Source organism: Poecilia reticulata, chromosome 5 (assembly GCF_904066995.2).
Source record: "Poecilia reticulata chromosome 5, P_reticulata-male-v2, whole genome shotgun sequence".
Taxonomy (NCBI): domain Eukaryota; kingdom Metazoa; phylum Chordata; class Actinopteri; order Cyprinodontiformes; family Poeciliidae; genus Poecilia; species Poecilia reticulata.
In genome coordinates this window covers 23,450,706-23,477,498 of record NC_088834.1, presented here as the reverse complement: position 1 = coordinate 23,477,498, position 26,793 = coordinate 23,450,706, and the positions used below count along the sequence as shown (strand labels likewise).

Sequence of the window (26,793 nt, the reverse complement as noted above, 5' to 3'; positions counted from 1 at the left end):
AAGAGGGAGTGAGGGAGGTTGAATGGGGGGCGGGAGGGGGGGGGGGGGACAGGCAGACAAGTCTAGTTGTATGTGTGCACGATTTCCAGTGTTAATCTCCTGCGTCTCTGCAAGTCTTAAATCCTGAGAGCTGATCCTCGGTGAACAGCAGCCTTTCTGTGTTTGAACTGTACACGGGGTTTCTGTGCAACTTCAAGAAGCATGGAAGCTGCGCGTTTTCAGAGAGAGAGAGAGAGAGAGCGGGAGAGAGGGGAGGTTGTTTCATCCAGACAGTGTTAAAGTAGAGTGCGGGACAGCTCACCTTGTGTTGTCTGCCAACTCAGACCCCCGATGAACATTTTGCTGAATGAGAGAAACACAAGCCGCATGTAAGTCACACAGCACAAAGCGCCTCTTCCCCAGCACATTTATGAGCAAATCTGGAGGGTTTCTCTGTGTAATCTAGCATCAGTAAAGTAAAGAAGAAAGCATCGGCCATGTTGCGAAGTCACCCATCGGCCGGCCGGGCCGTTATAATCCCCCAGAGGAGGAGGAATAAATAAAAATGGTGATAATAAAAGACGGGGATGATGGAGAAGTTGCAGCGTTGCCATTTGGAGGAACACCGCGAGAAATAAACAAACAAGAAGGATGAGGAGGAAGGGAGGCAGGCAGGCGGAAAGAAGCGGTGCGTCTGTGTCTCCTCCGGTGAGTGGATCCATCCCACACACACATACACACACATTCAGAGAGAGAGAGAGGGAGAGAGAGAGAGAAAGACGCACACAGACACACACACACGCACACACGCAGCGTGCTCGTCTTTTGTCTCGGCGCGGAACTCCACTAAAGTCCAAGGTGAACTCAAAAACGGGTCCAGAAAAAGCAAAAGCAGCGGTGCTCCGGACCGGCTCGTTTACCAGGGGTCGTGGGGGGAGTTGTCCGTGCCGGAGGACAGGCTGCTCTGGCTCCCTTCCGTATCCATTCTGCTCTCCTGCTGCTGTGGTTCCCGCACTGGTGAGGCGAGGAGAGGCAGTGAGGCTTCCACCGCTGCTGCTGCTCCAGACTCAGGGGCGGGCAGGCTCGATGAGAGCAGCAGCAGCAGGAGGAGGAGGAGGTGGAGGACGGGGAGGGGGGTGGGGGGAGGAGAGGGGCAGCAGAGGTGGGGGTGGGGGAGGATGAAAAGAGGAGGGGTGAGTGAGGAAACACACGAATGCAGGCGCGCTCAGGGAGAAACTCCGCCCTCTACCTCAGTTTCTCCCGTAGCCTCGGACCTCCCCTCCCCTTTCCTCTGCCCCGTCCCTCCCGCACATTGGCTGGCTGTGTTCATGCTGCCAGTGGCGCTCTCTCTGTAGTGTTTCCCCGCCGTTCCTGTCATTGGCTGATCACAGCAGCATGGTCCATTAAAGAGTATTGAGTGGAGCGGGACCCACAGTGTCCTCTGCCAATTCGGTAACCTGTAGGCTAGTGGAATTACAACAGCAAATGGAGGACATGATCATATATGTATATATATATATATATATATATATATATATATATATATATATATATATATAGCTGCTGCATTTTACTTTTATTTAAAAATACACTTTGTTTTTTTTGCATATCGGCAAAAACTATCTGTGCCGTCCCAATATAATAATGTGGTCCTACAGTCATTAGCAGAAGTACTCGGTCAAAAACAACCAATCAGAGCCAGGAGGAGGGTCTTAGACCTGTAAATCACTCATGTGTAGGCGCTATTCAGACCCTCCCCCTTGCATTGACCAACATATATGATGTGCATGGATGGTTTTGGTAAAACCACTCGACAAAATGTAATATTTCTTACTGGTTTCTCAAATTGGTGACTGTAATGTTTGTATGACTTTTTAGTTTTGTGTTTTTAAGATGTAACACCCTTTCAAGTGCTTTGTTGCTCAAATGTGCTATACCAATAGACGTGATTGATTGATTGATTGATTGATTGATTGATTGATTGATTGATTGATTGATTGATTGATTGATTGATTGATTGCTCGTTCACCACACCAGAGCCTGCCATGAATGCTCAAGCTGGTTAGCATAGCCACCGATGACAGCAGAAACAACAGATCCTCTGCATGTACGAGGCTGATTGACAGCACTAAGACCTTCCTTCTTGCTCTGATTGGTTGTTTTTTACCCAGCGCTGTGCATTTTTAAGGCAGCAATGTTAGCACCGGGAGGAGTTTGATCTTTTCACCGATTATCTGTCTTATATTACAGTGTCACAACATCTTTTAACAAATATGTTAAAAAAAGTGCATCATTATCAATATTAATTAATACATATAATTATTTTTTCTTATTAATTTCTCATGAATATGTTCTTAACTATTTGCAGTGTCTTGCACATTACAACCTTAAATTTCAACGTAATATTTTTCCATTCTTCTCTATATTATAGCTCAAGCTCATAGTACAGCTAACAAATTAAAAGGACTGGATTTAAATCACATCTCAAGTATTTTGCAGAGTTTTACAGGTTTTCTTCCAGGATTGCCCTTTGTCTCCATTTATCTTCCCCTCACATCAGATTTTAAGGTTTTTACGACTCAAAAACAAGAGTATGGCAAATAGTTTTCAAACACTTTGATGAAATTTTTCTGCTTACTTTTCAACAAAAACAAAACACATGCATTGGAACATATCCATCTACCCATTTTCTATATCTGCTGCTCTTTGCAGAGTTGCTGGAAAGCAGTTATTGAGTAAAAGGCAGCGACCAGTCTGGAGAGGTCAGTTGGGAGAAAAAAAATAAAGCTGCCATATGATAGCTGCAAAATGGTTTCAAAATTCTTCAAATCGGGGGTGCTGTGGTGGCGCAGGGTTTAAGCACAGCCCACGTAGGGAGGCATTAGTCCTCGACGTAGCCGTCTCAGGCTCGAGTCCCGGCCTGCTGACCCTTGCCGCATGTCTTCCTTCTCTCTCGTTGCCTACTTTCCTGTCCTAGCATTTTCAAATAAAGGCCATTAGAGCCAAAGTGAACCTTAAAAAAAATCTTTGTTAAAGCACCTTTTCATTTAATTTTGCATCCAGGAGTCTTTGGTTGGGATCTATCAACATCCCACAACTTGTGAACGTACTTTTATCAGAGGATGCGAGGAAATCTCTTGTCCACAGCTTTCTTTTGGTGACCCCTTAAATTTTCTTTTGGTTAGGTCATCCCATTGCTGTTTCGACGTGCGTTTGTGCTCACAAACATCCTGAGAAATAAAAACTTCTTGAACCTTTGAAACAGACATCCGAGTGTTTCTGGGTGAAAACTGACTGATATTTGAGACTGTTTGTGGCTTTACCCAGGCTGAGAAGAACTTCAGTTCCATCTGGAGAAAAGGAACCCCAGAGCATGACCTTGTCACCACCATGCTCCACAGTTAGCGTAGCGTTGTTTTTGATCATGTGGAGTTCTGTTTCTGAGCCAAACATACCTTCAAAAGTTCTCTTTAGTTTGATCAGACCATAATCCTTTCTCCCAGAAGGCTCAGTTAGATTTTTTTGTTTTCTTTGGAATAAAATAATTTAATGTGCAACCCTGCTGCTTAGTTGACCCGTGAATACAACAGTACAACCGAACGTTTCAACACACAAAAACACAAACCAGTCTTGCTATAAACTCCTGCCACACAATGTTACTGCTGGCCTCTTTGGAACCTTCTTGATCGTTTTCCCAAAGTTTCACAAATTTTGGAAAAATGTCAGATTTTTGTCCTCGTTTTCTCATATTTCCTTCAAAATCACATTAAAAGGTGCAACATTATCAAAACGAGACCTAAAAAAATAATTAACGAATTTGCCAGCCATGGAGCCAGCCAGTCAGCCACCTGGGGCCATGCCTGAACATCAAAAGTTTTTCACAGGACAAATACAGAAGAGGAAAATAGTCTTGTTTTTTTACATTCTTGTAAAACGCTTTCCACTCGTTTGCAAAACAGCACAAACTTACTCTTATTGCATGGATGATCTCTTCATGCATCAAATTAGTGGTTCACTACTTATCGATATTTCTGCAGAACACAACTCCAAATTAAATGGGAAAAATTCATCTGTTGGTGTATTTTTTCACTAAACTTTCCAGGGAGAAAACATTTGCTTTGGAAGATGGAATACGTTAGTGCAATGCTACTACACTCATTTGCAAACAAGCCAATCATGGAGTAGCATGCACTTTCCTTGGCACTGATTGGCTGTTACCCAGAGATAGGGAAACCGTGGATGTTAGCTTCTGCAGAAGTGTTAAGACGGCTTGGTCTAACGCATTTATTTGTAGCTCTGGCTACAGCCTACCTCACGAAGAAACTCAATCCCACAGCATGACGCATCAAACAACTACAAAAAACCCAAATGTATTTTAATGCAAATTAGCATTTCAAAGAAAAAATAAATAAAACAAACCTTTTATATGTCAAGCATGTTCTTATCAACTAGGTTAAAGTTAATTTTGTAATTAAACGTAGAGGCGCAGGCTGTGTTACCAAGGTGCTAACTACAGGGTGGGCAGCCTATGAGGAAACAAAACCCCATAAGAAGATCAGAAATTGACTCAGTCAGCTTTGTCACATGAGAGATAAGAGCAAAATTGATCAATTGAGTGAATCAAGAGTTTCTACACTATAATTTAATAAGGCAAAAGGTTTGCAGTCCTGATTTTTGTGGGAAGCCGTTTGGTAATAAATTTCAGTCATAATGGCATTTTATCGTTATTTTAATATTTCAAAAGTAGTACTTGGTGGTTGTAATTGTGTAAACAGTGCAGCTAGAGAGGCACAGTGATCTAAGTCCGATCCAATAGAAATAAAACAAAACGCAGCATGAGTTCTTACACAAGTAATGATAAGTTCCCAAATTAAAACAATCAAGACACTAAAATGCAAAATCACATTAACAGCAAGATCAACACGAGAAAAAGTAAGTGATCATATGGTATTCAATATGAACGTGTTCGGCCTTGTGTGATAACAGAGTGACATCGAGTATTTGTTGAATAATGTTTTCCCAACTGCGTTGCAGCAATCACTTTGTTCATCCTCCATCACTCGCCGTTCCTAAAAACAGCTGTGATCACTTTTACACATCCTTCACCCAGTTCTTCGTCCGCTCACCCCACCATGGTTCAGTTTCCTCCTAAACCCGATTTCCCCCAATAACCCTGTCCCTCGGCCCATGTGACAGGCTGTACCAAGCGGCTAAGTGGCAGATTAGCAGCTTTAGCTCGGAGTGAGGCTCAGCTGAGCAGTTCCAACAAGCACCTCACCTTCTGGGACTCGGAGCTATAATGCCGTCTGTAACAGTTATGGCTGTTATTCTTGGACCAGATAAAGTGAAAGATGACAGACCCGTCCTTTTTTCCTCTCAATTCAAACCCAGACTGTATGTGTGCAGTAAGTTTGAAGAGCTAAAATGAGCAACCCTCCCCCTGTATCCCTCCCAAATCTCCTACTTTCAGCACCTGACTGAAAGTTTTTAGTTGGGATCAGTGAACATTCCCAGCACCACATGATGATCCGTGCATGTGCCGGTTCTGAGAAGGACCGCAGGGTGTTTGTGTGTGCGTGTGTGTGTGGGGGGGAGGGAGGGGTCAGGGGGAGTGTGTGACTGTGGCCTGGTGGACCATGGAGAGAGAACAGTATGTAGGACAGGGCCTCGCTCTCACCGACCTATCCCGGCTTGAGCCGCGGCTGGGCGTGCTAAATTTCTGCATGCATGATCAATGGTGCTGGATGAAAAAAGAGAGGAGAAAGACAGCAGCAGGGTGGGGGAGGGGAGAGGAACAAGTTAGGGCACTGTTAAAAGACAGATTGGAGCAAAAAAAAAAAAAGGTCAGGTTTTAGTTCTACCAAAGTTAGCGCAGCGTTGAGATTTTTATTCAACCAGCATGCGGTTGCAGACAAGCAATGAGAGAATGAGATTTTTCTTTCCGTCTTGAGAAACTTTGACTAAGTTGTTTTATGGGCTTAGGCAACAGTTTTGGCTAATTTAAAAATCTGGCAAAGCTTGCGTGGAAGCAAAATTTACACAACTGTCTGTGTGAGAAAGCGTGTGTGTGTGTGTGGGTGTGTCAGTGTTTGAGAGCTTTTCAGTGCACTCTTTGCCTTCCCCTAACCCGTCGCCATCCCTGTGTCTTGTCACTCTGCCACCTCAGTTGTATGTCTAATGCAGGTCTTCACTGCTTTTGTATCCTTGACCACGAGCGACCCAGTGCAGGGAACCTTTTGTCCGGGAGTGGCCTCTGACCTGTCAGGGCCTGGGACTTGCTCTCCAAGATCCTTGAGGCGGTTTGAAAAAGAGCTGAGGAGAGGAGTCCCTAGAAAAGACTCAGAAAGCAGTGTTCAGATCAATATATTAACAATGACAAAGCCTTTATTTAGCTAGAAGGGATTAAGATAAAGCATCTCTTCCTCCGGAGTCCTAGTAAAACAGCTTTTCTTTTGTTTTTGCTTATTTAGTTTTCGTGTTGTAAGGAAAGGTTTAATAGCAAAAGATAAAGAAAATTACAAAAAAAAATATTTATTTAATCAGGCAGGATGATTTAGAACAATTTTGCAACTTGGCAAGTGGCAGGGTCAAAGGGAGAAGAGTGAAGAAGGGGTTATAAAAATAAATGATAGCAAGCTGTTTTATAGTGTGATTATTTGTTGATTTCAGATTGTTGTTTTTTTATGTTAATAGTGCATTTGTTATGGTGCTGTAAGTCACAGCTTCACAAGATTATGCTAATCATAGTAATTAATATCCATCCATCCATCCATCCATCCATCCATCCATCCATCCATCCATCCATCCATCCATCCATCCATCCATCCATCCATCCATCCATCCATCCATCCATCCATCCATCCATCCATCCATCCATCCATCCATCCATCGTTTTCTGCTTATCTAAGATGGCGTTGCGAAGCAACAGGTCCATGATTGATCCGTAGACATCACTCTCCTCTAATCCTGCCTGGACTTGGAATGCCTTGGGATCTTCCAGAATGAACTGAAGCCCCTCCAGAAAGTTCTGGATCTTGTTACCAGGGTCTCCTCCCAGTGGGTTGTGTCTGGAAAACCTCCAAATGAAGTCACCCAGACCTGGGTGACCTCTCCTGATCTGACGCCCGGACCACCTCCACTTTGAGCTCCTCATCCCGTCTCTACGCCTGAATCCAGCCACTCTTCGGAGAAAGATCGTTTGGCTACTTCTTGGCTACGTCTTGTTCTTTTGGTCACGGCCTGCTTCTCATAACCACAGGTGAGGGTCATAGAGGGACCAGTTAATCAAGAGCTTTGATTTTGGCTCAACTCTTTCATCACCTAAACAAATCGGAGCATTACTGGAGATGATGCCTCAATCTGTCTCCCCATTTCTTGCTCCACTCTACCATCACTCATGAACAAGAAGCCAAGATACTTGAGACTTAAACTCATCCGCTCAAGGGAAAGATTGACCACCAATCCACATAACTGGAGTAATAAAAATAGTAGAAGACCTGTGTTGCTGTCACCAGGCCAAGTATATCAAACCCAAAATAAAAAAAAAGACATAAAAATGTTTTACAAATGACTGTCATCTGCATAAAAGTGTACTTCAGATGCCCAAACATGTTTGGATCAGTATAAGATTCTTGCTGTATGATGAACTTGCTTTTTTTTATGGTGTTACAGTATTGACCCAATAATTTAAAATAAAAATCTATCGAATGTTCCACAGTAAATCTGGTACAGTGACGCATATTCATAAGGCAGCTAAAATAATATAACATTTATTACAGCTGTAATAATATTTTTAAAAATACAAAATACATATCTACCAAATTTAATAGTGTATTAAAGTAAACATCGATAGTATGCAGAATATTGCAGCTTTACTCTAAAGTTTCAGAATAGCTTTAGAGTGCTGAGTGGCTCTTTTTATGAAATAACTATTAAACAAAACTGTCTTTCTTAAAAATAAGAGAAAGAAGGGACAGTGTTGTGTTAATGTAAGCATCATAAACCTGGAGTATTTACTCCAGTTACTCCAACGCTTCCACTAGTATCTCATTAAAAGTATTTCAAAACACTGAGTCAGTTTGACCTAATATTTGTGCTGGTTTGAATCTGTAATTGTTTGAAACCCTGACTCACCTTGATACCATTAGCCAGCCAGTACATAGTCCAAATTAATTTTTAAAAATAGAAAATCAAATAGGAATAAATAAATCCTCGGGAAACGCTCATAGATTCATTGATATGTTATTGTCTAAAGTATAAAACTAAGTTCTATTAGATCCATTGTTTCTAAACCAGTTCAGGTTAAACTCACCAAATCATGTCTTTTCCATAAATGACTAAGTAAACAACCTAAAGGGCCGTGTGCTCTCTCTCCCTCTCGGAGCCTGAAGCTTTCATTTGAATGTGATTCAAAATTACCTCACAAGTCTGCTGATAAAGTAAGATGCATGAAAACAATCAGTTTTAACAATCAAAAATTCCCTCAAAGTGGAAATCAAGAGGCTTTCTGAAAGCTCTCAGTTTGCTGAGTGTTTTTTTTTTTTTTTCCTTTTTCACCTGGCAGGTGGCGAGGGGAAGAAATCATTACATGAGAGAGGAGATGGGAGGGAAACAAGCACACCTGCGAATGAGCCAGGAGCTCCACCTCCGTCCTCCAATCACTATCCCGGCATCCCTCAGGGGAGAAGGTGTGGCAGGGGCAGAGAGACAAAGGGAGGAGAGAAAGGCAGAGGAAGGAAGAGATTGAAGGGGAGATTTACATGCAACAGTTGACTGGAGTTTGAGTTAACCTTTTATTAATCACAGCCACACTAAACAAACTAGACTGATGGTGCTGGGAGGCTACGAGAGTGTCTTCCAAAGGTGACTTCCTGCGAGAGCAAACACACCACTGCCTATCTACCTTAATGACACAGGACTATTTCTGTCTGACGGCCGCATGGGGTGGTTGGCAGTGGGGGGGAGGCTGAGCACCAGCGGAAATCTGTGCTGTAATACCACACAGACAGACGGCTGGGCGGACAAACCCAAGAACACACACACACACAAACACACACACACACACACACACACACACACAAGCAAGCGAGCGACCGGGAGTCACACAAAGGCTTGTGACTACAAATCAGCAGAGACCTAACACTTAAAGACAGATTGTCAATACGCCAGTGGCCGCCATGGCGATTGCTGAGAGGATCACAGTTTGGAAAAGGACTGTCTATCCATCACTGTTGCTCTTGGTGCATTATTAACTAGAAGATATCTAATTATCCTGTATCTCATGTCACATCTACAGTCCTATGCTTTGGCATGGCTTGAGTTCACACATCCAAGAAAACGTGTTGAAAAAGTGGAATGTATGGTATCTTGCGGAGCTTCTTGTGATCCTTGAACACATTTTTTTCTCGTGTTAAAGTCAGACTTGAAAGCATTTCATTTGGATTTTTTATAAAAGACAAACACGAAGTGCTGCATGAACATGAAGTAAACAGAAAATCGTGGCCTTCCTGATGTAACTGCCTAAATCAATTTTTGCCAAAAGTGATTTTGGCAAAAGCAAAAAACAAAATCATTTTTGCCAAATGAATAACTTCAGCCATTATTTTAGGAAGGTCATAAACTGTTTCTTTTTTTTCTACACACACAGAAGTCTACAATGTGTAGCTTGGATTTAGAATAAGTCACCACAAGACAACAGCTTGTAGGAACAAGTCTTCTGAGGCTAACTGGATGAATAAGAGCTTTTTTCCAAGTCTTGCCACAGATTCTGATGGACTTTCTTCTCTGGACTTTAACTAGGCCTCTCTCATATATACATTTTAATCTGGTGTACCTCTGGTTGTGTGTTTAGGGAAGAAGTTCTGATTTAAAGTAAGCTTCTATCATGTTCTATTGTCTCTTACAACCTTTAATGGGTTTGCCTGCACAGGATAGACTTATACTGTATGTGACTCATTCTGTCTTAACATAAACTCTGTCCCTGCCAACTACAAGCATCCCCGCAGCATGATACTGCCATCACCATGTGAGGTTGGCAGGGTGATTTTTACAACCAGAACACCTTCTTCCGTCTGTATGCTGTGTCTCTCACATGGCTAAAGGCTTCCTGTTGTGTACCTTGGCCTTCCTGACGTTCTTTGTTAACCAATGTTCTCCCACGAACCTCCGACGCTTTCACAGAACAGCTGCGATTACACAATAATTGGATGATTACAGGAAGCTTTTCCTTGCACTGGGTTTTAATTAGGGCAAATCATTGTAAAAAAAAAAGGGGGGTAATATAAACATGCACGCCACACTTTTCAGCTTTTAATTCGTATAAAATTGAGGAAAGCATCTATAATTTTCTAGGGCTGTGTAATAATATCGATTTTGCTATATATATATCGATATTTTCTTTCCTAGAAAAAAATCGATATTCATCCGCAAGTATAGTAACATCCAACTATCACCTTGCTCACTCACTGCTTGCTTTGCCAGGAGAGTGATTAGGTCATCAGGCTTAGAGTGATTCCTTCAGATGTTAAGTGTCAAGGTTAAAAAGGTATCAAACTATTCAGAGCAGGGTACTTGGTGCACTTTATTTACTTTACAAATGCATGTAAGCTACAGTTTGTACTGTTTCAATTAAAAGAAACATGTTTCCTCACCACTTCTTTGATTCATTTTGTCCAGCTGTCGACTTTTAAGTCTGTGTCCATGTCCAACCAGAGCCAGGTATTGTGTAGTTGGTGCTATTAATCAGTTTTCAGTTAAATTAATTCAATCCAACTCTATAACAGTCACAAAATGTCACCAAAATCACTCTGTCCCTCTAAAATCTGTCAGAAAATCGCAAAAGTGTATTGAATTGTATAGTTTGCTGAATATCGCAATATGTATTGTATTGTGAGCAGAATATCGTATATCGTATCATGAGATTATTGTATCACTACAGCCCTATAATTTTCCTCTCACGTCACAATTAGTATGCCATGTGAAATCTCACTAAGACACACTGATGTCTGCGGTCGCAATGCGCTAAAATGTGGAAAAGTTCAAGGGGAATACCTTTGCAAGCCACTGCATGATCTCACGCTGCGTTTGAAAAGGGAAGCTGCGATTATGAATGAGGTGTATTCTTTTTCACGTGGAGGCTGATGCTTACTCATATTTACAGTAGACGCCTCATCCGACCTCTTCCGGTGGGGAAACCGGTGAAGTCATGGGGCGAGTGTTGGGAATCGCACAACTGCACACACAGATGCAGTCACGACCGTCCCCGAGACCATCGTCGTGCTGACCTAGAAGACGAGGCTGCACGGTGACTCATCGGTTCTTTTGCGGGTGATGTCGCTCGAACACACGATGGAGCTCACGCCAGGGCGCCGGAGCAGGGTGGGAGCAAGGCAGAAAGAAAGTGAAATCAGATACAGGAAGAGAAAATGAGGAGGAGGATGAGTGTGAGCAGAGAAGCTTGGCTGGATGGATGGATAGATGGATACCTGGAGGTGGGGACTGTGGGGGGGGAAACAAGAAGTCCATACAAGCTGCTTCTAAACACACTCCATGTATCTCTTTTAATCCTTTTTCCACTCCCCCCTCCATTTCTTTTCATGGGACCTATCATCACCATTCCTAGCTTCTATTTATAGGACACCACTGTCCCCCTATCCCCCCTGCCTATGTGCAGTGTGTGTTCGTGTGTGAGAGAGAGAAAGAGAGAGAGTGTGAATGTGTGTGTGTGTGAGAGAGAAAGCATGTCTGTTTTAAGGAGAACCTTAAGAAAGCGTTGTCTCTTAACTCTTAATCTCAGCATGATTTGACTCACTGAACAGAATCTAGGCGGAAGGCAGGTGTGTTTGTGTGTACATAAAAGGAAGGGTTAAATGAGCTCGAGTTATCCCACCTTTCCCGTCGTTTCCGGCATGCATGTGTGAGTGTGTGTGTTGACTCCTACCTCACTCCTAAAATGTAAACCACAAAGACCTAGGAATACACAAATCATTCCTGGGAAGTGTTTGTTTTGGGGTATTTTTTAATTTTTTTTGTATTTTTTTTGCTTTGGCTGGAGATGTGCCTGCACATGTGCCTATGCTAATTCTGAAGAGTCGGACGGGAAACGCTGAGATTCCTTTTATACCAACACGCAGTTTGGTGCTGAACAGCTGTTTGGACATGTGCACTGCGGCATGCAGGCCCTTCGAGCCTGATGGAGGACTGTGGTTATTGATTTATGAGCCCTGGTTTGTGGTCTAATCACCAACTGACACATTTGGTCATCACACTATAAACTATTAGTTAAGGCAGACATGCCATTAGCACTTGCAGTGAATAATGGACCGCTTAAATAAATATCTAAGCGTTTCAAAGAGATGCATTGATGCTGTAGGTACAGTTGTGACCCCATTTTTATTTTTATTTATTTTGATTAAAAATTGACATTTAGCCAGACTAAGCTTTTCCTGGTTTAGGTCGGCGAAGATTATAAAAATGATGTCCACCCAATTTTGACAAAGAGTAAATGATGATGTCATGATTTTTGAAAGCTGCTAGTGGGTGAAATATAGTGACACCTGTAGATATATTTTAAGACACATTTTAAATAAACTGCTTTGTTTTGTGTCTTCACTGAACAATAATAAAAAAAGTCAACCAAAACCTGACTTGTGGCCTCCACTATGAGATTGTCCAGCCATCTTCAAGGAGAGGAGTTCTGTGTACTACAGATGAACTTATTTTGGAGCGAAATGTGTGTCAATCCAGAGAACAAAAAGTAAATATCTTGTGAAGATGCTGACTAAAGCTAGACAGTGGAAGCAAGTCTTCTACCAACACAGTCTGAAAGGCCATGCAGAGAGAATGAGTCATTATTCTAAAGGCAACTTAACATGCTGCATTTCAGATTGTAAACAGACTCAGGGACAAAGTCCTTGACTTTGGAGACATGTCATGTGGCATCATGAGACTAAAATTGACACAAATGGGTCTTCAAAATGGACAATGACTCTAACCATAGCCCCCAATTAGTTACAAAGTGGCTTAACAGCAACAAAGTCAATGTTTTGGAGTGGACAAAGACCTGTTACTAGTTACAATCACATTGAAAAAAAATCGAAATAATTTCGGTAATCATAACTGATCTAAAACAAAAAAATTTTGTCCGACTTAGTGTCAGTCATTAAAAAAACAAACAAAGTTTATAAAGTAGAACTACAGTGACTGGAAAAAAAAGTTTTAAATGTAACGCACACAGCAAAGGTTACAAGAATTAAATGTCAGATAGCACCATATTAACTTTTTGATGGTTTACAAGGTTATTTATTTCTTTAAAAGGGCTGCCAGCCTGGTATTCCCCCGGACAATTAAGATTTGCAAAGTTATTTTCCTTTTAAATTTTTTATAACCGGTCACACAACGATTATACACTGCAAAGCTGTTGATCCTTTAATACAATGAACAACAATAATAATAACAACTTTATTTCTTTACACGCAAAAAAATGACAAAAAATGCAATACAATGTCATTTTTCAGTTTTGTTTTTTAACAGGTCCATAAACAAATAAACCCTTTTCATCTGCACTGGACAAAGGAAACATTTTAATATTATTTACCATAACTGATATTACACTCTCGCCCGGAACGTTAGCTGGAGATAGGCACCAGCAACCTCCCGACCCCACTAAAGGACAAAGGTGAAAGAAAATGGAGGGATGGATGATATTAAAGTTTTTTTTTCTAGTACTTACGAGTAACTTTTAACTCTTTGACGTCACACACTTCCCAGGACTTCCGGCGTGGCACGTCTAAGAGACTGGCGCTGGCGTAGATGTATCTTCACTTATGTTTTGTTTTTATCGGTCCACAGTGAGTGTAGCCATTCAGCATGACAGTGAAGCGATTAGGAACTTGTGAAGGTTTTTGTTGTAATATTTCCTACAGGGGACACATTGGCGGAATGGTCGCGGCGGTTCTTACTCTCTCTGGAAGAAATCCGCCATCTTTACAAACGGGAAAGAAACCGCTTGAACAACGGACCAATCAGGTGAGTTCAGGGGGAAATGGGGCGTGGTCAGGGGCGTGTCCTAGAGTGTTGCAGGACGGGAGGGGCCGAGGGAGAGGGAAATACTGCAAGCAGTGGGGACATTGGGATTTTTTTCTTTTGCGTTACCTCGCAGACATTGGGATTTTTTTCTTTTGCGTTACCTCGCAATACTTTTGAGTTACCTCGCCTCGCAATATGCGTACTGCAATATTTGCTTTTCTATTTTGTATACAGTCACAAATGTCATCTTAAAATTTCAAGTGTAAATTCCCCATGTCCCCTAACGGGCGCCTTAGGTTCTCTTCCTAAAAAGAAAAAAAAGAACTTGATTTAAAATTGTAAACATAATGCAACAACTTCCTCTAATCGGATTCAGTTTTATTTACAAATAAAATTTCATTTATAATAAAAACAAAGTACACCCACATGATCTAATATTATTCAAACATAATTACAAAACCACACACATACCAAAAACATATGATACTTATTAACAGGACTATGACCTAAAGAGGCGAGCTTTTCTATTTGCCATGAAAGTAAAATGTTAATCATTGTAAGATCCAGAAATGTAATCTCCTCAACTGCTACCCCCAGCAGCCTTTTGGCATGCAGCCCATGAAATCACACTTCCGCTACCGTGTGCTTTCCTCTTTAGAGCATGTGTTTGCTGGTTCTGCACCCAACTGATTTGGAAGAAACCTTTTCCCCGCTATGAGTAATATGAGTAAATATATTACTGTGGTTTTTAGAAAAGTATAATCCCACAGTTTTAAGTACCGTTATGTAATCTGAGCCAAACTGTGAACTGTTGCAGAAAGTCTTGTTTCTAATCCCATCTTTTGTGTAAAGTTTAAACCACAGGACTGTCGAAGCTGAATTGTGAAAGTAGTTCAATGTTCATGGCATCGTTGTAGGAGCCTTTCCAAAGCAGCATATTTATTTACTGAGTTACTGATTCTTGTCATTTTGTTGTTGTTTTTTTCTTCTTATATCTCAAGGTAAATTTTTATGGTTCTGTTCACTGTGTTCAATATGGAACTCATAGGCACATAACTTAGAGACACTGGCTTTAATAGCCATGGTAAAAACACATGAATACAAAACATCAGTTTTAATTTAATTTATGAAGATTGTCAGTAAAGACAGTAGACAGTAGAAACATAAAAAAAACAACAGAACCATTTTAACTGATTAGATTACAGATCTGATACAAATTTTACACTATTTACTTCCATTGTGTTCTTTATGTTATTATGTCTTTTACTTTACTATTTAACATATGCATCAAATAGTCTATGTTATTGCACACAATGAGAGATTGTAGGATTTTTGTGTGGAGTGCTTCCTAAAAATGACCCACTTCACTTACTGTTTTCCTTTCATTTTAAGTTTTTTAAGATTTATGCTTTGTGGCAGTTTTGTAGTCAGGAAACAAAAAAGAAGTAAAGTTGAGAGCTTATAGTCACAAAAAAAACAACTAAACTGTGCCTCAAACATGATTTGTTGATCCTGGTGTTGCTTTGTACTGTGACATTGTACGTGTCAGAGCAGCTCCAGAAATCACTTATTTCTGCTGTAAAATTGAAAACTTTGCTCACTTCCTGTTTGCATAACCTCATAGCCGCAGCTGCAACAACACACTCACAGTCTGGGACATCTCAGTGGGTCATCAGAAGTTGCCTTTTATCTCAAAACCCAAAATGCGACGGAATAATACAGGTTGTTGTGTGTAGGTGCTGTAAAGGAGCAGAGAAAGGTGAGAGGTGGGCTCAGTGCCCCACAAGAACCAGTTATAGGGAGATAGTGGGTATTTAGATGAAAAAGAGATGAAGAAAAACAGCATACAAAGAGGAGCAACAGGGATAAAATGAGGAAGAAAGGGCAAATAAAAACAGAGGGCTGCGCGTATCGTCATTGTGTGTGTGTGCTTGTGTGTCTGTGTATGTGTGTGCAGCTGTGCCGAGTCGGAGCGAAGGGAGGCGTGAGCAGAGGGGGTCCATTGTGGGTCTTTGTGTGGCTCAGATTGTCCTCTTCTCTGGGAAAGTGGAAACTCAACACTTCTCTCCAGAGGTCTGGTTACCAGGTGAGAGAAGAGGAAAGAAAAGAGAGAGGCAGAGAGAGAAAAACAGGGTGAGAGTGAGAGCTGCATAGGTGTGGAGAGAAACAGACACGGAGAAGGGCAGAGGAGACTTGAAGAGTCGGAGCAAGGGAGCAAGAAGTAAAGGAATAAAAAAAAGAACAGCGAGAATAAAAATAGAAAGACTGGATTTTAATCTCATATAGTCAGTTAAAATAAATATCAGAGTTCATTTAGATGTTGTGCAACTTCTGTTTGTTCCAAAATAAACATAAGTTGTTCAGTCTAATAATAATAATAATAATAATAATAATAATAATAATAATAATAATAATAATAATAGTAATAACATTTATTATGGAAATGTAAAAGGAAATACAAAATAATTATTGAAAACATTCAAATAGAAAAAAATGATAATTCTGACCTAAAATTATTGTGATTTATTTCTTCAGCGGTTTCTTCCAGAAAAGCGTAAATAGCAGCTGTTGTAAAATACCTCCCCCCAGTGGCCATTCGTGGAAACTCAATGATCCTACAAAAAGCATCTTTTTAAAATCTTTCTGGGAAAATCTTAAGATGTTCATAAAAAAATGTGAATTTCTTAACCAATTCTTGTTTTAATCACATAAATTAGCATGTTCTGCAGCAAACAACGTATCTCAAACTGCAAGATAGTAGCCATGTAGCCTGATGCAAAGACATTTTGCTAGCAGATGTCAAACTTGGTAATGTTTTAATTGTTGTTTACTATCAAACATTGGCAAAAACATAATTTTAAAGCCCATTTAAATATGGCCTACTCCTAAAATCAAATTTATCAAAGACAGCTCAATACAAAAGCGTTAAGGTCACCAGGAAGCTAATTTTCCATCAACAACTTATCTTACTTTGCCCTTCTTTCCTCTGTACTTTTTTTATACCATTGTTTTGCCTACTTTCATATGCTTTGAAGTTTCAAATTAAATGAAATCTTTGTTTGTATCAAACATGTTAAAAACAAATTTTGGGACAGAAAAAAAAATTCTCAAATTCTCCTTTGGTTTAACTTTTTCCCCGCATGGGAAATGAAACAATCGGGACACATGATGTATCTGAAAATGTCTATTTATTGACTTAGTTCTTTTTTAAAATTATTTTTACAAACTATATGTATTTATTTATATATGTATATATTTTACAAACAACTTTAGCCCCAAACACCAACATTTTAACAAAGCATAAAGAGGAAATACAGCAGTCCACGTTAAAGAAAACAGGAAACAAATTCATTTTCCAACATTTGTCAACTTGTCTTTTGTGGTAACTTTAAAATTGAAAGTTACTATCAGATGTAAAGTAATATCTGAGCTATGATTACTATGAGAACAAGATTTAAAAAGGACAAAGTTTTGTTTATGTACCTGTTACAAAACCAAAAGAAGAAAAGACAGAATGTTGAAAGTGAAGGTTAAACAGCTCAAGATAATTTTTCATAAAAAACAAAACATTTAAATGCTGAAAAATGTTGAGCTTCCCATAATTAAACCAAGATAATGGCAAAAAGAAAAACTGCAAAAACAGGAAAAGGGGAAAAAATGCAAAGCAGAAAAAAAAGAAAACAGGGAAAAAAGGACACAATTACATTTAAAAAAAGTGTAAACAAGCTGCTTTGATAAAACAGCAGTTTCACTATTTTCTCTTTTTTTCTTCATACACACTTTCAATATTTCGACTCATCGTGACATTAACATGTGTCTTTATCACCATTCAAGTTTATTCTTGCTATTTTAAACATTCTCGAATGAGAAACATTTTTTAACACTCCATCACTTTAAAACAAACAAACAAACAAACAAAAATCTCCATTTACTTAATCTCTCAAATGAATCTTGGTAAAAAAAAATTTTATTACATATATTTAAATCATATCATCACATGCATCATGATATCAACACTCTGTGAAACAGGAAGGATTTTTGCTTCTTTTTTTATATCTAAAACAAGTTTTTTTTTGTTTTTTTTACAGGTCATCATAAGAATTAAAGCAGAGTTTAGCTGTTACCTGATCTTGTTTCATGTTACAATCAAACAGGCTTAAATTTAAAAGGGAAAAAAAAAAAACCCTTTGATGAGACTCGGCACTAGTGTGGACGTGTCTCTTTGTGTGGAAATGAAAGGGATGCAGAGAGGAGAATGCAGGAGTAACCGCGTGTGTTTGACATGAGTGGTTTTTTGTGGATGGTTTCTCTTTTTCACCCCCTCCTCACTCCCCTGATGTTGTCTGGAGTGGATTGTGGAGGCGGCAGCTCTGAGAACAGCTGCTTCTGACAAACACTATGGGTGCCACTTGGGGATTGAGTGTGTGTGTGTGTGTGTGTGTGTGTGTGTGTGTGTGCGTGTTCACATGTGTGTGATTTCTATAGTAGCTGGGACACTTAAAAGGAGTCTGATTATCCGTCCAATAGCTGTTTGACCTGTTTTAAACACATGTTACACAGCCACTAGTGATTAGCCCTCTTTCTTTTCTTTTTTTTTTTTAAGTATCAAAGAGATCTGTCGATATTTAAAACTAGATAAATGAAGCAATACGGAGTTTCTTCCTGTTTGTACGTCAGAGTCAAGACTACCATCGACTTCCAGCAAAATAAAACGCACTGAGAATGAAACAAACGACTGGGGTCGAACCTTTACGGACACGAGAGGCCGCTCGAACACGGCTGCAGGGGTGTGTGTGTGCATGTGTGAACGTCTGAGCTGAATGTTCTGCATTATGCATGCATGTGTGTACAGTACACGTCTGTCAACAGATGTGAGCAGCGGACGCCGCCATGCGAGGGTGCCAGGTATCATTGTCCTCCATTGTAGGCGTAGTCCGCCTTGTTGTGCATGACCAGTCGGTTGTCGGCAAAGTAGAAACTGTCCGACCGTGTTTCGTAAGGACACTCCACCATCTGACGAACTGCAAGGTAGACAATATGTGCATGTTAGCGAACCAGCATTGGCGTTTTCACCTCAAATAAAACTGGATTTCTTTTTTTCTTTTTTTTTCTTAGAATCCCTGATGGCATTTTCAGCCCTTCTCATGACTTTCTCGATACAGTGAGAATGTATTAGCTAAGCGAGAAAACAATATGTTAAAAGATTTGCCCGTATTATAAGCCAGATCTTGACATCACTTTTCTGCAGATATTTCTGTTGAGCTCAGGCTTTAAATAGAAGAACTGCAAAAATCAGAGGACTGCCTGGCCGGCTGGGAAACAACCATATTTAGACAAAGGGATAAATGACTAGCAATCCAAATGTTGTTCACAACAATGTGGTTATTCAGTTCCATAAAATCAAATTCCACATTTTTCCAAACTGTGTAGGAACTGTCTAAGTGCAGTGGATGGTAACTGCAATCAGGTTAGTTCTTGGGAAAATGGAATTTGGCTCATCTGAAAAAAAAAAGCATTAAAAAAAACAGGTTGGTGCACTTCATGTCATTATTTTATGTTTTGTTTTTCTTTTTCAGTGGAACCATACAGTTTAAATGTCACAGTAACAGCATAGAAATGTATGAATTATTTTTCGTTTTCATTACTAAAACCTACCGTTCCGACCAGGGTGATGAACTCTGTCAATTTTTTCTTCCACAGGACACACTTTTAAGTTTTATTTTGGAATGCAGCATTGCAACGTTAGTTTTACCTATATCTAATCACCAAAGATTATTAAAAAATGTCGGTCATTCCCAAGTTTCAAATAACATGACAGGTAATGGACTAAAAGTGAAGCCTGTGATGTACTGAGTTTGTATTTCACAGAAGAACCACGATGCTCGTCTGTTGCCATCAGCTGGTTCACCACGTCAGTCCTATTGGCGATGTGAATGAAACCATCGAGAACGTTTTGCTCCAAATGTGTCCAACGTCTTTTCATCAAAGGAGCCAAAATGTTTACATAAGCAGAAGAAGAAATAGAACAACAATTTGGTATTTTCTGAATGCTTACACACTTTAGCTTGGGCTTGGGCCTTTATCCTATTATCATTTATCATGATACATTTCTTATCATGATAAAGATTTTTGATTTATTGTTGTGATGGCAAATTCCAATTCATTTGTCAGCTTTACTATTTTCTCCACCGTTTCTTCAATAAGAGCGAAAATAAATGTCTAAGTTTGAAGATATGATTAAATGCAGCTGCTGCGTTCAGTTTAGAAATATAAATCATACTTCTTTTACAAATGGGAATGTTTTTCAAGAGCAGTGTTTGTGCTTGTTCGTGTTTGTACCATGCAGTCGCCGCTACACAACTACCTAAGAAGAAGTCATAAATTGTTCTTATCGCTTTTATCATTATCACAGCTGTAAAAAAAAAAACAACAACAACAACAAAAAAAAACTCTGGAAATCAGTTCTGTACTTGTTGGATAAAATAATATCTGATCTCTGCGAGTAAAAAAAAGAAACCCAAAAATCTAAGCTTAAACTACAAACATACTTCATCATTTCATTGTACCTGTGCAAGTCCAAGCCTGCTGAACTCGGCTCAGCTCTCCAATACTTATCTTCTATCAAAGGTAAAAATGGTAAACGAGCTGTGTTTGTTTAGCCTCTTTTTATTTTTTTATTTTTTTGTGTGTGTGTCCACGGCACTCACCCAGGGTCTCAGAGAGCTGGGGGAACTCGTAGATGTGTTCACAGGTGTTACGGCTGCTCGGGATGCAGAAGCCAAAGTCAAAGTCAAAGCTCTTAAGCAGGTGATCGCGAAAGTAGTGCCTCTCGATCATGCGGAAGTTGTTCAGGGGCCGGTTCCCGACTGTGAATTCCACCCTGTGATCGAATGGAGAAAAGAAAGGCTGCGATGTTACAGCTGTGAAAATGTCATCATCATTGGTGCACGCTGAATAAAAAAAAATAAGGAACACAACTGCTTGATTGCTTTCAAGCTGCATGTGTGAGTCACTCACGTAGCTCCCACAGTCCTCAGCCGCAGGAAAGCCGGCGTAAACTGGTAGCGAACAAATCGACCCGCCGTGCCGTCTCCTTCGCCGTGCTCCTCGTCGTCGTCTGACAGCAAAAAGCAACACAGTTTGCAGCATAATAAACAGGTTTGGGGTTAAATTCCCAAACAGGCTGTGACCTATTTATTGCTGTCGAAGGAGCCAAGGCGTCTATTTTTAAGTGAAACCCAACAGAAATAGAACAGCGCAAAGAGCAGTGAAATGTAGTACCTGAATGCGGAGGTTTGGCAATCTCAAACAGAACAGTGTTGGTTTCCAGGTCTCTGATTTTAAAACGTACAAAGTCAATGTTGTAGACGTTGTCCTCGGGTTTACAGAGGTATCCTGCAACCACAGCACACAGAGGACGGGAGTTACAATGTTTGGATAAAAACAAGCAAACATAGCAACAATATTTATCGGAATAACTCAGGCAAAACATCTCTGACTCAGTTGGGATTACGAAAAAATATTTCTGTCGCTAAATGCCAAAATAACGAGAAAGGGATTTGTTTTGATAATCCATTTCCTTAGTATTTGGTCGGCCTTTGACGTTTTCTGATTTGGCTCAAATGTCTCAGGTACCGGAAACAAGTCTCCGACAACAGTTTACTGGAATGTTGGTCCAATCCTCTTGAAACACCTTTTCTGCTTTGCCTTTCAAGTTTTCATCGTTGTTGAAATTAGGTCTTTGTTAAGGCCACTTCAAAACATTGACTTTACAATGCAATCGCAGGTGGGCCTCCGATTAGCTCAAATGTTCTAAATGAACCTACCAAAACCGTAGCAAAGCCATCAATCATTATCTAGGCTTTCTCTGATTGTTTAAAGGCACAGAAACCTTAATGTACACAGCTTGTACTGCACTGAACATCAAATAAAATTATGTTTAAACACAGCCACACTGACATATGAATCTACAGTAATAAAGCCATAAAAAAAGATAAGAAAGCCTCTGAGGCTACTGTCTCCATTATTATGGTGTTACATTGAACAAAAGGTACAGGACAAGGGCTCCAGAGCTGCAGACGAAATTGAAATGAGCAATGTTTTTAGATATTATGGTAGCCAGAAGTATTCCTTCAATATAGCATACAACATAGAATTTCAAAGACATTATTTCACTGAAGGCATAAGAAATATATTTTTCGTTAAGTCTTTATTTTTTCTATTTATTCCGTTTTTCCCCCCCTTCGTTGTACATGCACATCTAAATGACTTTAATAACCAATTTGTCAACTAAATTAAATGTTATATCAGTTATTTTAGTTCTATTGTTTTATTTATTCTTAAGCTTAAGTAAAAAGACATATAAGAGTATTTTTTTGTTAAATATTACAATAAAGAGAAGTGTTGCGCTCTAAAGGACTCCTGGAATAGGAATAGTACAAGATGATTTTTCTTTATGGATGCGTTTATCACAGAACAGTCACTAAAAGCAAAAACACAGCTTGCAGTTATTAACTTTTCAATGTTGCCTCCACAGCTTCAAAAGCTGTAAATGTAGGCCATGACTTAACCATGATAGTGTACAGAGAGGGCCCTCCTCTGACGGTTTTCGTCTTTGAACATGACAATATGATTTCACCACAACCCATACAGCACAAAGAAAGTTATTACACTGCCATAATTGCTTCTATTAACACACGCTCCCAGTGTCTTCTTCTTTAACTGTTTAAATATAGAAACAGTAAAGATTACCTATGACGCAAATACTTGTTTGTGTTTCTAATAATGCCATTGTAATGAGATGAATCGTAGCTCGTTCCCTTGTCTCCGTTTTTAAATGATCTATTTAAATGATCTATTACGCCCTGTTTTTTTTTTTTTTTTTTTTTTTTTCTGTAATTCACAGCAAGTCTCGCCCGCAATAAAAGCGACCCCAAACCTCTCGTAGCAACTCGCAGTCCCAGAACATCCTCCGGAGAGATGTGCCCACTCTTCGTCCGCAGCTCTTCCTCCGTCACGGGCCTGCTCTCCACCTGGCTTCGCCGGGACTTGAGCCTCTTCAAGACGCCTCCGCCGGGCTTGCGGTCCCGCGTAGGGGCAGCAGAACCGTGCCCGCCGCTGGAGACATTTTCAGCAACAGGCGCGTCGCTGCGGGCTTTGGCTCCGCTCATCGCTGCTGACTGAGTCTGTCTCGGCTTCACCTGCGTCTTTCAACCCGGCCAGCGTCTGCTCTTCACTCCCTTCCTCTGACAAAACGCTGGAAGAAGAAGCGGAGGACGAGGAAGATGGCGTCGCAGATGTCGAATGTCGAGATAACAGTCGGTGAACGGTCAAGCTCTTGTTTTTGTAAGCACATGCTGTACGGTTGCCATGACAACTGGCTCTATGAGCACCGAGGATGTAGAAGCGCTTAGCTGGTAATGTCCACGAGGGGGCGAGAGAATGCAGGAAATGAAGGATAAGCCAATCTGTTTAAATAGAATCCATTAGTTCTAGTTCAGTACTCATTTCTAATTATTTTTGAACTTTCAAATTGACGTAGATAGACAATAACTACCTAGTAAATACATCTGATCCTTTATTTCAGTGGTGCTCCAAGTTTTTATCATGTAGGGCAAAATTATTATGTCAAAGGTAGTCGCATGCCCGGGCAATGTTTTAAGTAAATAATTAGGCCTGATATGTAATAAAGCAAATACATTACAATATCCAATGTATTTGTAAGTTTAGGTTTTGTGTGATAAAGAAAAAAAAGTCTAACCCTGCTCTTTTGGAAATGTCTATATCTTTAAATGAATATTATATTGTAAATATTTAGACGGACGGACGGACGGACGGACGGACGGACGGACGGATGGATGGATGGATGGATGGATAGATAGATAGATAGATAGATAGATAGATAGATAGATAGATAGATAGATAGATAGATAGATAGATAGATAGATAGATAGATAGATAGATAGATAGATAGATAGATAGATAGATATTTTTTGTTTTAGTGGTTTCTAACAATACATTTAATATATCTGATATAGTGTGACACACTAATTAGAATATGGGAAATCACTTTGAATTTTATTTACTTATTTATGTTTCAGTGATTGCTAATAGATCAACCATGTTGCCTTAGTTATATAACGCATCCACACCTTAGGTCAACCAAATGCTTCCCCACCCTTTGAATTACCCAAGAGGTCTCCTTGGTTTTAAGATTTCCTGAGAGCTTGCTCCCCGGTTTCCTTCTCCCAGTCCCATAAAAGCAACGCAAATTAACGTTGGGCTCAGGTTTCATGCAAATTCGTGTTTACTGTGCGTGAGGCCTGACGGGCAGTTCCTGTTCCGACGCCCCAGGTAGCCTCAGCAGCATCCACAAAAGTGCAACACAGATCCGATTCCTTTTCACTGGTGAGTAAAGTGGCTTTTCTCTTCAATCAGAACCCGTTCATCCAGTCCATTGAAAATCAAACTACAGGGACGCTGAATATTCATAGACACAACTTATGTTTAAACTTTTCAAAATAAGGGCTACGGTTCTTCTTTTCATTCAGACTTAACAAGAGCAGAAATGTTAAGAAAGACTGACCGTTCATTGTATTCTGTGTGTTATGGCAGGAGTTGCGTATATCACCGTTATAACGCCACTGGAAAGGCTGTCAACAAGTTTTATAAATTTGTTTATAGAAATATGTGACTATTCATTTTACTTTGTGAGGTCAGACACTCTGGGGCAAGATGTATGTATGCACGCTGGAGCAAAAGTTTACTTCTCTGAATTCAGCTAAGGCCCCGCCCCTGAAAAGCAACACGGAACAACAATCCTTTTCCACCAAAACTTTAACAAGTACTCATCGCAGGAGGCAAGCACCAAACTTTAAAAACCACACTTTTATTTTGAAGATAGAACACCCCACTTCCGGATTCGCATCGGTTTCCCTGCGGAACTTGACTTCAGAGACGGTCGAGCTGAGACTGGCGGCGGAGCGGAGGGAGTGTCCGCTGCTGGGTGGAGGTGTAGCTGTAGGCTGACGTCTTCATACTGGGAATGACTTGAAAGAAGACAAACAACAACAAAAAAAACACAGTCAGACAACAACGCTTACGGAAAACAGAGGAACAATTTCGTCCCTTAACTTCATCCTGCGTTGAGTTGTATGACCGTGTGAAGACACGAGGTAAAGCAAACTTTATTATTCTGATTCATGTAGTGATGTCTTGTTGAATGAGCAATGCTTCACTGACAGGTGAACACAACCTTTTTGTGTGTGTGTGTTTAGGTCGTATTAACTGTGTTCCACTCAGCTGACTCGATTGAATGAAAGTTAAAGTTGATTTTTCTCACGTTTTGGAGGACACCGCTGGTTCAACGACTGTCAGTTCATTAGTTTTAATTAGTAACGTATAAACAACCTGTAATAAGACAGCAACCATGTCTATTTAGTAACTTAATGCAAACCGTAACCTAAACGTATGAGTGAGACCGAGTCCTGAACAACGTGCACTTTGGGCTTTCACTCAGAAACGTAAACATGAAAAACTAAAACAGCCTGGGCAACACAGCCTTGGCAGGGTGACAGCCACTGAAGACAAACAAAGATAAAGCAATGTAAAGGCCTGCCAGCAAGAGAGGCAGCTGCAGAGGGCTTTCCACTGAGAAATCCATTAAATCAACTCTACAGCAGCTTTATCTGTCTGACGGTGTTTGTTGCCTAGGAATTCAAGTGTAAGGAAAACTAATGAGGTGGGAGAAGCAAACAGGGCACATTATTCTTATTTATCCCCAGTGTGTGGTGTGCACAGCTTTATCCCAGGCTGATCCCATTACACAATATTATGCACACCCATAGTTGTAGCAACTTAAAGAATAATACGACAAGGAGGAACTCCCTCACTGCACATGCACACTATTGTTTGGGATCAAATCAGCCTGCTTAATCCAGAACAATTTTTTTGCAGATGTAACAAAGTGGCAACGTGAGGCTAACGTGGATTTACCGGTTTGTGCGAAAAGTCCTACAGGCCCGACCAGATGCCAGGTACAATGCGCTGTGGTATTTAGTGTAAGAAGTTTTGGAAACGGCACAGTTATCGCTTTCTCGTGGCGTTCTTCAAATCGGATTCTTTCCGAAGCGCTCCAGTGTCAGTCACAGGGTGGTTTGGTACCATGTCAGTGTTCCCGGTTCTGTGGGAGAAGTAGATGTTCTGTGTTTTGTACAGTCCATATGACTCATACGGATTGCTTGCTCCAGCCTCTGACAGTCACTCTTGTGTAACGACTTTGAGTCTCTTTGAGTCTTATGAGGAAAAGTCAACCAATTTCAACAGTTATCAAAAACGAGACCTGCCTTTTGTTATCAATAAGATCCAATTGTTCTAAAGATATATCACCTTATAGTAACAAATATGATGCAGAATATTAATAAACTGATGTTTACCCGCTGCTGGAGACGTACAGTATATTGAAACTGAATCACGATGTCTATGCAACAGTGGACTCCTTGGATGTAGGATGTTTTATTAGCTTCAGTATTTCAAGTGCAATACCTCGTTAATACTGATACAATCAAAGGGAATTTCTCCACCACTATGATAATGTGGTAGAGAATAATACCACTATAAAAGAGTTAATTGCTGCTGACCTTGTAAAAGTTCTTGAAATGTATGACATCTTTTCTCTACAGCCTTCTTCAGGCTTTATTATATTTTATTTTGTTGTTGTTTTTTTAAACTTTGAGTTACGGCCATTTCACATCTTTTATTCTCAATCAGCAGACACCTGAATGTTTTGGG

The 26,793-nt window shown here is 40.3% G+C and overlaps 3 protein-coding genes and 1 long non-coding RNA gene across 6 annotated transcripts in view; 2 read left to right on the top strand and 2 right to left on the bottom strand.

The window, feature by feature from the left end:
• LOC103464978 (RNA-binding protein Musashi homolog 1) overlaps positions 1 to 1,064 on the bottom strand; it is a 33,003-nt gene extending 31,939 nt beyond the window's left edge. The window contains exons 1-2 of the mRNA XM_081607309.1: positions 900 to 1,064; positions 302 to 342 (exon numbers count right to left, since the gene is read on the bottom strand). Coding sequence (XP_081463435.1) covers positions 302 to 342; positions 900 to 964 — 106 coding nt within the window. The 5' untranslated portion in view covers positions 965 to 1,064. The remainder of the gene's footprint in view (positions 1 to 301; positions 343 to 899) is intronic.
• LOC145551735 (uncharacterized) lies at positions 38 to 10,630 on the top strand. Its single transcript, XR_014087624.1, has 2 exons — positions 38 to 687; positions 8,543 to 10,630. It is a non-coding gene; the product is annotated as an uncharacterized LOC145551735 (long non-coding RNA).
• Positions 10,631 to 17,175: 6,545 nt separating this feature from the next.
• On the bottom strand, positions 17,176 to 23,174 carry LOC103464977 (protein unc-119 homolog B-like). Its single transcript, XM_008409428.3, has 5 exons — positions 22,943 to 23,174; positions 21,286 to 21,399; positions 21,022 to 21,121; positions 20,712 to 20,884; positions 17,176 to 19,025 (listed from the first exon to the last, which is right to left on the bottom strand). Exons 1-5 carry the CDS (start codon positions 23,172 to 23,174, stop codon positions 18,913 to 18,915), a joined length of 732 nt encoding a protein of 243 aa, XP_008407650.1. The 3' UTR covers positions 17,176 to 18,912.
• A 92-nt stretch (positions 23,175 to 23,266) lies between these two features.
• Positions 23,267 to 26,793, top strand: part of LOC103464974 (uncharacterized) — a 32,704-nt gene continuing 29,177 nt past the window's right edge. The window contains exons 1-2 of one of the 3 annotated variants that reach the window (XM_081607306.1): positions 24,279 to 25,178; positions 25,960 to 26,039. In XM_081607306.1, coding sequence (XP_081463432.1) covers positions 26,033 to 26,039 — 7 coding nt within the window. In that variant the 5' untranslated portion in view covers positions 24,279 to 25,178; positions 25,960 to 26,032. Of the gene's footprint in view, positions 23,350 to 24,278; positions 25,179 to 25,959; positions 26,040 to 26,793 lie in introns of those variants that run through there. The other 2 variants (XM_081607305.1, XM_081607307.1) reach the window with 2 other exon arrangements.

Excerpts from the sequence above, each read along its gene's own strand:
- LOC103464977 (XM_008409428.3), bottom strand. The coding sequence starts at position 23,174 with ATGAGCGGAGCCAAAGCCCGCAGCGACGCGCCTGTTGCTGAAAATGTC. Across the intron at positions 21,400-22,942 it reads ACTGCGAGTTGCTACGAGAG|GATACCTCTGTAAACCCGAG; the intron begins GTTTGGGGTCGC and ends CTGTGGTTGCAG. Across the intron at positions 21,122-21,285 it reads TGCCAAACCTCCGCATTCAG|ACGACGACGAGGAGCACGGC; the intron begins GTACTACATTTC and ends TTTTGCTGTCAG.